General features: G+C 41.1%; 1 protein-coding gene across 1 annotated transcript; it reads right to left on the reverse strand.

The window, feature by feature from the left end:
* Nucleotides 1–966: 966 nt before the first annotated feature.
* On the reverse strand, nt 967–9,329 carry IL6 (interleukin 6). Its single transcript, XM_086939980.1, has 4 exons — nt 9,245–9,329; nt 6,357–6,470; nt 3,545–3,691; nt 967–1,519 (listed from the first exon to the last, which is right to left on the reverse strand). The coding sequence occupies exons 2-4, from the start codon at nt 6,435–6,437 to the stop codon at nt 1,319–1,321; spliced, it is 429 nt and encodes a 142-aa protein (XP_086796106.1). The 5' UTR covers nt 6,438–6,470; nt 9,245–9,329; the 3' UTR covers nt 967–1,318.
* Nucleotides 9,330–11,436: the final 2,107 nt, after the last annotated feature.

Here is an 11,436-nt window from a genome sequence, read left to right on the forward strand (position 1 = left end):
GTTCTGCACCATGTGCAGCGCAAAAGAACGCTGCTTCTTTCTGAAGCTCGAGTAGATGTTCTACTCGAGCACAGCTTCCTCAATGCGAACGGAAGGTTTCTCAAAGCGTCAGTGTTGAAAAATCTCGCCGGTAGGAGGTCAGAAGTAAGATTTTCCTTGTTCGCACTCACCAACTTAACGTTGGTGAACGAGGAAGAAATTTGCTACGCGGAGCAGAGTTTTTCAGAATTCCGCATGCTACATGGAACGCAGAGTGGGAAAACTCTGCAAACTCTCAGAGCGGAGCAGAATTTCACACCCAGGCCTACTTGCAATACCATGCATCACGCATGATACATCTGCCGCAGACTTTTTATTTTCCAAGTAAAACACAGTGTATTAATTTAGCTCACGAAAGATCCAGCGTTTATGCTTTAATAGATTTTCAGGTTTGCTCAGTACATAACACCGTTGGTTCCATAAATAATCCACAACATAATTACATTGACCTTCTGTACAGTGCACAAACTGATTAGTCTTTTAGTGCACTCCAGGCAGCGTCGTCAAGGCAAGGAAGCATTCTTCAATCTTTCTAAGTTCATGTTTTGAAGCTATTACTTTTAATAAACTTCACACTATGGTGTGATGTAATCTAATACACTAAAAGGATTTAGTTGTAACATTCTTGGATGCCTCTGTTTGTGCTTTGGCTATTAGGGGAAACCCCTGGTGCTCTCTCTCTCTCTGAGTCTGGAACAAATAGTTCCATTCCTGTGTCCTAGTCCATACTATTTGTTGGCCCATAACATTTTTCAACATGAGAACAGGAATCCATGTTTCTTTTAGAATGTTGTACCTAAAAATAAACGTTAAGCAGAAAATCTTTCAGAAACTGTTCATTGTTTGAAGAATATTTTTTGCGTTTCGTGTATATTGTATGTTAACAACAAAAGAGATAGCAACAATAAATGCAATATAGTTCTATTATATTCCAAAAATGTTTTTATTTAAAATATAAAATACTTTAATAAATAGAATTAATAAATAATACATTTCCACACGTTTAAAATGCTATATTATAGCAGATTGGTTTTTGCAGCTCATGTGTGGTACAAATACTATATTTTCCTTCAGAAATGTGCTTGTAAACTTCAACGTTCAGTGCAATAAATTATTAGGCATGTATAAAAATACATTAAAATAAATATTAAATAAAATAAATATCTCTCAAAGATGACTGAATGTTGCATTCCAACACTGTGTTCCTTATGAAGAACAGAATACCTTCTGCCACATAGCAGACTGTTTCGACCGAAAGAGGATATTTGAACTAAAACGTTCATACGACAGTGCTCCCATTTGTGACATCCGAAGTACTGAGAAATCGAACGGCTCTAACGGTTTTCTGTATAAGTACGATAAAGTCCCTCAGGATGAGGCGAGCTGTCACTCTCTGTGTCCAGACTTCTTTTGGCTGAGGCCCAGTCGTCTGGCTCCCCTGCGTCACAGCCGTTACTGCTTCTGCATTAGGTTTTTTCATCTGTTACAAAAAAAAGGAAAGGTGTTAATTTATGAAATAGTTTACATAACATACACCTAAGTGACAGTCTTTGGAAGAGGAAGGCGTATCCCTATGTCTCTTCAAAAGGTATAGGGCTGGTTTACAAAATTACATGCACAGTTGTAGACAGCAACTTTCTCATTCCAACCTGTCCAAACGTATCCCTGGCATGCACAAATGGGAGCGACAAACGAGGTGAGAGTCTGCACGCGTGTTTTGCAGCCACGTCGGTTCTAGCATGCACTGGGCCTGCAGGGCCAGATGGGGGAGGGGCGGGTGTGGCAAGGCAGTAAGCTGATGGCACGCATTCTTTCCTATTACCTAAATACGTGAGATTTGGGGATAAAATGTGTAATGAAAACCTGCAATTTTATGCCTTTTTTTGCACAAATTACATCTTTGCCACCAAAATTAACGCAAAAACACACTTGGTGCTAAAAAAATAGCATAAAAAGTACAAGTGCTGCAAACATGAGCAGCTTGCGCTCTTCCGGTGCCCCCTCGATAGAATGTTTTTACACAATCAATACCCAAATTCACAAAATTTCGCGTAAAAAGCATAGCTGGAAATGATGCAAATTACCCCAGCATAATTGAAATTTCGCACAGGGCCCCACTCAAATGCCATGGTTTAGTGAGTACATCTACCTGGAGAGGCCCTAAATCTCCCATTCCAGGAAAAGATTTTCCTTTTTTTAAAAACCCCTAATTCAAGTTAGGAAATTAAATGAATTACAAGCGTTGGTGCCCAGCGAAAAAGATAATAGGGGGCTAGGGTAGGGGAAAACAGTGCAGACCACATAAACCGAACCCTGAACTTGGCAAGATTAAAGCAGAGGAAGGGTGGGCTAATGGTGCATTCTTCTCTGAATTAGGCATGCTTCGCTCAGTGCCCAGGCCACCAGTTGGCCTGCCCCTACGTCAAAATGTGTTGCACAGGCAGTTGACTCGTACCCAATTTGAACTCCAAACTTGCAGCACGAATTAGACACGGTCAGAAGTATTCTTTCAATTTAGTCATGAAAAAAAAACACCTTCACTTACTTTACTATCAATCCAAATGTGCAGATTTGATACAGAAATGTATCAATCTGTCTTGGAAACTATTATTCTATAAACTTTAAGATTTCTCTTCGGTCTAAGTCTGTGTCATTCTTCCACTGGCCCGACCTATCCTTTTGCCTGTTAAGTACCAACTAATGACCAATTGTGTTTAGCAACACTTGTTTTATTGGTTCAGGATTTCTGGGCCCTGCTTTTTACGTGTCTGAATCCTTGTGAGGTTGACTCGGCCTTACATTCTTCTGAGGCTGATAGAATGTTTCCCATTAATGAGATGCTAGCTCATGTTTGAATTGTTGACTTATGAAGCAGAAAAACGTGGCTCTAATACTGACCTCCACCACGGCATTACTTTATTCTCCTAAATCTACGCGCTTTTACTGGAGCGTGTGGCATCAGCCAGATCACCATTATTACAACATGTGATGCAATAAGAAAACAGTTGGGTTTTATTGAGCCAAAAAACATAGAGGGAATTCTGTTAAGGTTTGAGTTAACAAGTCTTCTTTTACTAGTAAGGTTCTTAATCTACAAGATTGTGGAATATAAAAATAATCTGTTATGTGGGTGTGTTATGTTAGTGTTCGCTGCAGACCGTGATCCCAGCACTTGGCCAGGGTCCTAATTGGGCTATGGGAGGGGTGCAAATAACTAATTTGATTGGCCGCTACTGTCTATCAGGTCTGCAATTGGCATCAGCGCAATAGAGGTTTTACAAAACGTCTCATAATAGTCAACTAAACCTTAAACATTCCCCAGAGGAGTTCTCTAACACTATGAAAGGTTATTTTTAGTGTAAGTCCGTATATACTATTCTAGTTGAGTAGCTTTCCACCCAGACACCTGTAGCTATGGGGGTATATATATATGTGATGGGAATAAACTGAAAGTGGACACTCCTAAAAAAATGTGTAAGTGTTTTGAGAAGAAAGTGCAACTCACCAAATGCATCAGACTTTCTGCCAGATGTTTTGTTTTGTGCTTAATGGATTCTACTTTTTGCTTGTCACTGCCAAATGTTTCTACAATGTATGAGAGGTAGTTGTTGAACTCCAAGAGGCTGCTGGTGACCTTCCTCAGGCATTTCTCCTAAAAAGAGCGAAATTCAAATTAAATTACTTGGAAACTGTGCAATTCGACCAAAATACTGTTTTATACTGTGTGAACATGTTTGATTGTAAAAATTACCAAAGCACATTTATATATATACATTTTTGTGTAAAAATAATACGGGCTAATAAAATTTGTGGAAATTAGAAATATATAAAACCGAGAAGACTCCATTTTTATAGGTATAGTTTGTATCACTTCAGCAAAAATATTAGAATATTGGATTATTTGGGTAATTTACTTTTTAAGTGAGCTATCCTACAGTGCATAGGTTATAAATACTTTAGCTTTTTTGCAATTACATCAAAGACCGTATATAGAACTATATCACAATTGAAATATTTTGTTTTGGTTATATGTGACTATACAAACATGATTCACAGTTGCACTCATGAACTACATCATGCAGATTATAAAACTTTTACGGAGTTTTGTGTTTATCAAAAATAAACTTTAACTGGCATAGACATTTTTGTGTAATCATTAATGGAACAATCTATGAATGTAAGTTATTACAAGTGTTCACAAATAATGGAGTTCTAAATTGTATTGCGCAAATGAATCATAAATTAAATCACAACATCTGACTATTAAGAGCCAAAAATAGTGTGCACAAATTAAAAAAAATATATATAAGTTACCTAAAGATGAGTGGGGATTCAATTTTTGTTTATTTTTCTGTGACCGAGGTGAAGCCCTAAACACAGCGAAACATGTAGGTCTTAACCAATGCTTTGCATGCATTGCTGTGAATTATGATGAATACCGAAGATGAATGATCTCCGTCACTTTGTTTTTTTCATAGATTGAAATTCAGACAGTTAACCAAAGGTTTGAAAAAACTATTTTGTCTTACTTTTCCATTTTCTTACTTACTAAGTTTTCTAATTTATGTTGTTTTACTAAAATGACAACCGTGTTCTGTACAGGCCACAGCTGGTGTATTTATTTCTAGACTACACATTAATTTCAGGACAGACATATCCAACATTTAGAATTATAGATGAGTAGCAATGAATAATGTAAATGTTTTTAATAGGGGGGGTTCTGAGTGACATCAAATAGATAACAGGAGCGAAGCTTGAGTTGTCTCTGATGTCACTTAGAACCCCAAATTCTTCATGCGAATGGCTCTACATGAGAGCCTTCCATACCAATACTTTACAATAGATAGGGTTCATTTTTGGTTGAGGCATTCTGAGACAGGTACCATGGCTACCTGGAAGGGTAGTGCCGTGCATGTGCATTGGGAGATCTTAAAAACACTTATGCATTTTTAAGATGGCCTACATTAGTTGTTGCTTTCCAGCCTTAGATAATCCAGTGTACTACTGTGATGAACAGTAGTGGTTCCCAAAACACCACACTACATAAGTAAGCAGCTGTGGCTAAGAGGAGTATTCAGCCACTTGCATAGTCTGCAGACATTATATGCTAAAAGGAAATGTGACGAACTATCCATTCCTAACATAGGTGCTTCACATTCTGTGTTTGGAGTCTGTTGCACCGAAATGGTTGCAGCTGCCCAGCTCAGCAGCGTGGCTCCACAACGCCATACAGTATCATTGCTGGAGCTGTTGGACCTCTGCCATCCTGCCTACCATCTCAATGATGGCATAGGGAGGTGGCAATCTGGTGCGATAGGCATTGCCTATGCCCACAGGAAGGCAGAAAAAAACAGTAGCAAAGAATGGATATTGCATGACAGCATTAAATACAAGATAGAAGACAGTATCATTTCGAGCAAACTTTCCAGATGTGAAGATAAAATAGCTAGGCTCTGTAAGGTCGTTATTTTTAGCTGGAAGATTTTGGATTAGACTTCTGACAATGAGCTCATTCTGCACAAGGAAGATATGCAAAGGTTTCTTCAGACAGATTTAATTTGGATGTTGTGGATTCATTTTTTTTATAAATCGATTTTTGTAACAAAGTGACCTTTTCAGGAATTGATTAGAATTTGTTACGGTTTGACTGTATCATAAATAACCATTAAAGAGTGAAGCATGTTTTCAAAAGTGTGTTCATTTTTGGCACCTATACTTTTGTTTTTGGAACAGATCATTTTTACTGTTTTCTCGTTTGACGAAACAGTGGGAAATAACTGCGCATTATATTGGTGAAATTAAGTTGCATGACGGGGACATCCCTATAACTCATTTGAAAAAGAAAATCTGTTAAAGTAAGACCTTTACATAAAAATTGCCTCCATCACTTCGGTCACTTTGAACCTTGGAGTGGCTAGCAGCCTTGAAGTTCACAGCAGAAAGAAATAGCCCAAACTGAGAGCCTGGCCATCGTGTCAATGTCCACTGGTTTGACCATAGTTGGATGTGGCCAGAATGGCAGTGTAGTGGCAGGAGTTATTCCTCTGCTGCCACCTCCCTTACGTATTAAAACCTGTTGAGAACACGCTTATGGAATGGGGAAGTGTCCGATGGCGACAGTATGTTGATTATTTGTTTGACAGGAATACCCTAAATAACCCTAAATCAGTTTCTCTTCAGTTGCCACTGAAAAAATGCAAATTCATTGCCTAGGCTCTCTTATCCCATGAATATGATAGCAAATAAGGATGAGCATAATAGTCAATCTCTCTTGTTCCAGGAGGATGAGAGCTGTGTGCTGCCAAGCCATGATTTACCTTTCTGAACCCCTGCTTGAAGCAGCCATCTTCTTTGTTGATCCTTGGAAGGTTCAGATTATTTTCCAATAGAGACTCCATGCTGTCATCACATACAAAATGCTTAGTGCACAGCTGTGGGTAAAAAAGCATAAGACATTATTATTGTTTTTATTGGTAATTTGCACTTCTACATTGCACAGTCTGCTATTAGTAAATTCCTGCAGTCGTGTCACTTATAAATGAGTGCATGCCATCAAGTCCAAGTCATGTGCTACCATTACACATTTCAAAAAAAGACATGCCTGGACCCTTTGAGAATTTCTAGGGTAATCAGCGCCTTAAATTTGTCCTTGTTTATTTAATCTAACAATAACAATCATAATCCACAGTAAACATGTGACTGCGTTCGGTCTTCTACAAGTCAGTGTCTGTTGGCTTCACCAAGTGCTAAAGGGATGTGGGCAGGCTGATTCACACTAAATGGTCTTTCTTTAAGAATATTCTTCCCACTTCTATGGACACAGTGAACCGTTCATTAGATCTGTGTGGTCTAATCATTCACATGTTCCTATCATTCTAGGCCCTCTCTTCATTAATAACCTACCACATCATCTAAGGCTTGAAAAGTATGCACTCTGGTTCATAAAATCACTTCGAAATCACCTCTTCATCCAGCAGTAAGGCAAGCACCACTGGTTATTACAAGCGAGTGGCTATGTAGCGGCTCAACTCTACTAGATACCGTCCACTAGCTTTTAAGCTCATTAGCCACCTGAAACAAGCTAGTTGTCTCTTCATCTAAGATTAATTATATGATGTATTCTGTTACTTCTCAAAGATTTGATATTATTTATCCACTTACAAGGAGGCTGGCTCCTGCCTTCCATCTCATTGACCTATGCTCTGATATATTCACCTGGAGTGTTACTCTTTAATACTCTTATTTTTGGCCTCTTGAGCACTCTGAGACCATCTTACGTGGTGCAAAAACAAAAAAATAAAATAAATAAGAACTGGCCGATGCAGAATTGCAACGGGGGACAGCAAACAGCTAAATGAGTGTCCGACTCATACCCTTCCTCCCTCTTAAAAGACTTTGACTCAATAAAGAAGGCTCAAATTAAGTAAAAATATCCACCCAAAAACTGGTATGTTTTAGTTCTTAAAAACGTTTCAAATTAAAGAACATTGCCTCCTTCTACATCTGAACACAGCCAAGAGCTGACGGGCTTTTGCCAATAGTAAACCTGTCTAGGCACTATATTGAATTCATGAGTCTATCACTGAATCTATCTGACACTTCCTGAATGCCGTCCAATTATGGCTTATTTAAAAGCGTGAGTTGTGTTCTACATTTGTCAATGTCCTGTTAAACCCTGAAAAGTGCACAGAGAGACTGATTCAGATACCTACAGAGTTAGACCTGGAAGTGTGATGTGCGCAATTCACTTGTACAGACATAACGTACTGCTTTTTGGAGATTTGGGTTCATTAGTTTACATTACACAATTCCTGGTAAATTATTTCTGTTGCAATGTACATTCCCCTATGTATGCCATTTACATACATTTGTGATTTAAACCAAGTTTCCTAAAGAACGCTTGCATAACGTGTGACTCACATACATTAAACATCTCTGGGGTTAGAAAAAGAAGGAATTGAATTTTAATGTTGAGAATAAGCTTTGATTTCCTTAAATATAACTTATGCAAAGTCCTTCTGGTGTAAGAAATGCGCCCATGAAAAATGTAAACTGTGCATTGCTTGGTGCAAGGGACGTCCCAAAGATAGGAGAGGAAGTTAAAGTCTACTCTATTTTTTACATGTTATATCATCTTGTGTTGAGAGTAGGGAAGGGTGGGGGAGGGGGCTCTTCCACTCCGCCAAATGCCACAAACCTACTACTCCACCACATTGCTGTGTCACCTCATATGAGAAGCCTATTTTTGCATCAGACTGAACCATCCATCGTGGGAATAAGTATTGGTCTGTGCACTGTTCTCAGCAAAGGACTAAAATAAAGACCAGGGTTTTGTAGAGAAAAATGGCCATATGTTAAAAGAAGGGATCTAGGGATAAACGCCGAGAGAGGGGTGGTCTGGTTGAATGGTGCGTGCCTCTTCTGTTGACCATACTCATCTGTGCGGCTACATTCGAAAGACCCCCAACCGAGCGTCACACCAAAGCACACACGAAACTAGAGAACATGCACCGAACACTCGGGATTATCTGATGTCTAACAAAGCATCCGTCTCGGCGGAGTGAAGTTCAGTCAAAGCTTTCAAACAAAATGGAATATTGAGCCGCAATTTAAACTAGTTTCAGGTTCGTGTACATGCAATATGTTCTTTGAAGCTGCTGGCAAATGCTTGGATACATAAGTGTTGGCACTTTATATAAAAAAGTTACCATCATTAATAACAGGACAGGTGTTTCTGCGTAGTAACCAAGTCATACGTCCGGCATTCATGCTTATAAAAACAACCTTTTTTGTTTTAGACAAGGCTTATGGTCACGTGCTAAGGTAACTTTGTTATAACCTCTTTCTTTAATTTTGTTCACACTTTATTTTATTACTTAGTTTTTTTGTTTTTGTTTTATTGATGTAATTATTGTATTCTCACACAGAAGAAAGAATTTGGATTGGACTAAAGCCAGCACTTTGCCAAGCAAGTTACATGCAGTGAGGACTAGCATTGTCCCAAGAACAATCGCCCACCCGCCCCTACCAATTTGGACCCGCCCACACCCAATCGCCCTACAAGTGGGACCCTGCATTCCTGCGCCTCCTCCAACGCCGCCCCCGGTTGCTTTCACCTGCATGTGGGACCCTTGAGCCCCATGCCTCCCCCACAAAGCTTGCAGCTCGCGCCAGCATGCCTTCCCGCCCACTGCTGCCCTCTTACCTCCAGCTTGAGCTGAGCCGCCTCGCTCTGGATCAGCAGAGCCAGGGACTCGTACTTGGGCGGCTCCCGCTCCGCGTCCGGCAGCTCTTCCTCTCCAGACGAGTCCGACACCGAGAAGGCGCGGATGCTGGGGGCCAGCAGCGCCAGGCTGAGAGCCAGGGCCAGGGGGCAGAGGTGCAGAGGGCTGGGTCTGGATGCTGCGGGAGAGAAAGACACACATGGCTCGGGTCAGGGTGATTCCAGTAAGTTCAGCGTCAGGGCAAGTACATGACGTCACTGCACGGGCCAGGAGCCAGGGTTCATAACAAAACGTGACGCAGCGATTCTAGCTCAGAGCATCACCTGCCAAGAAGAGACGGGAGCAGATTGCATTGCATCCCTGTGACCCCGCTCCCCTCCCCCCATCACCCCGGAGCTGTAGACACAACAAAATACTGCGCAGGGATCAGGAAGTAATACGGCGCAAGAGAACACCCACCGTCGAAAAAGGAGCCCCCGAAGGGGCAGACTAAAACAGCGCCCGCCCAGTTGACATGGGATCAAGAAAAAAGAAAAAAGTGCCCCAGTAAGCATTTTACTATAGTACTGGGATCACGGGATGCCGATTATACAGTGCCGTGCAAACCCGAACCGGCATCCGATCAAAGGACCACCAGACTTTATTAAGAGCGCCTTAGAAAAACAGAGGGCTCAGCTACAGGTGCCTACAGCAGAGTCAGTTTACACTGACACCCGGTTTACATTCAGCAGAAAATAATAACACTGCCGGGCTCAGTGACAGTTTATGAAACCATCACCAGGCTCACCAACAGGTATTCTAACTGGGCCGGCTGCGCGTGCCATGCCAGCAGCAGACTCATTGGCAGCATAATATGGCATACTCGGGTTCATCTCAGTCTACAAAAATAGGACCTCGTTCATCTCCAGAACAGAATCACATTATAGTAGTACTGGGTGGACTCATTAGCAAGGTACGGTACAGTAGCAATTGGCTGAGCTCGCCAGCAGGTGTTTATGGAAGCACTGTAGGTTCATCGCCAGGTCCAGCAAAAATGGGCAATACTGTGCCGGGCAGAGCCGAGGAACCAGGGAGGCAGCGGCTCGACTTCAGCCTCGAGGGAGGGAGCACCGGGCAGAGGGCGGCCGCCAGCCTCCGCTTGGCACTTCCTCGCACATCCTGTAGACGCCCTGGCAGAGTTACTGCTACTTACTTCTGAGTGGAGAAGGCATGTCTCCGTGACTTTTCTTTCGTCTTCTTTTCACGGTGCTTGGCCCTGGCTCTTGAGGCTGTAGTGTTCTCCATGGCCTCCCGGGTCTTGTATTTATTGGGGCTCGGGGCTGTTACCTGGGAAAATCCCAGCTCTGTTTTTGGGCGGGGGTTACTAATGATGGCATCATTTTTTTTGCCCCTGGAGTTAAAGATACCAGGGCCGGAGCAGAGGAAGCCCCTTTGGTGTTGTGAAACAGACCGTCATTACTCAAGCAAGACAGGAACTGAGAAAAAAACAGAAACATCCGAATGAGTGACGTGGTAGTTGTGTCATTTGAATACGAGCGGAGCAGGCAGGTTTACAATAATCTGCCTGTTTTCACACACATGTGGGCGCTGGTCTTAATATTAATACTAATGTTTTCCTTGGAGCGCCTCATTCCACACTTGTCCCAATATTAAGTGCGGTAGAACAGTGCATTACAAGAGTAGCTATTGTGTGTGTAGAGGGCGCTTTTATGTAGCTAAAAGGCACATGCTTTGGGGAGCTGTGCTAGCAATAACTTTTTTTTATACAGGGAGTTATCCCTCAGGCGTCTAGAATTTAGATCATGCTCACTAACACTGAAGGAATGTTTTAATCCAAGGGATATGCAATAGTCCAGCGGTTTTTTTAACGTTTCTAATGTACTTTTGAACACATTAGTAAAAATAGTAATTGTTTTACTCACGAATATACGTTTCATATTTGCCTTTTCCACTAAAATTGCACATCCCCATTATCTTTTAACAGTTACCATTATCGTAAAATGATTATCGGTTTACAGTTGTTCTGAACGGCTTGCTATTTATTCTGTTTATATCGGTTTTTGTTAACTATATAACGATTTGGTTAATTTGATATATAGTGAGTCATACCACATACCTGCCACTTGTGAGGAGGACTGTATATTAGTTTAATGAACATAGAATTTCATGATAT

The sequence above is a fragment of the Lissotriton vulgaris genome, chromosome 10 (assembly GCF_964263255.1).
Source record: "Lissotriton vulgaris chromosome 10, aLisVul1.2, whole genome shotgun sequence".
Classification (NCBI taxonomy): domain Eukaryota; kingdom Metazoa; phylum Chordata; class Amphibia; order Caudata; family Salamandridae; genus Lissotriton; species Lissotriton vulgaris.

What these genes read in the sequence shown, in the direction of transcription:
- IL6 (XM_086939980.1), bottom strand. Translation starts at nt 6,437, where the DNA reads ATGGAGTCTCTATTGGAAAATAATCTGAACCTTCCAAGGATCAACAAA. An exon ending in TCAAGCAGGGGTTCAGAAAG is followed by an intron (nt 3,692 to 6,356) that starts GTAAATCATGGC and finishes CGCTCTTTTTAG; the next exon opens with GAGAAATGCCTGAGGAAGGT. An exon ending in CAGAAAGTCTGATGCATTTG is followed by an intron (nt 1,520 to 3,544) that starts GTGAGTTGCACT and finishes TTTTTGTAACAG; the next exon opens with ATGAAAAAACCTAATGCAGA.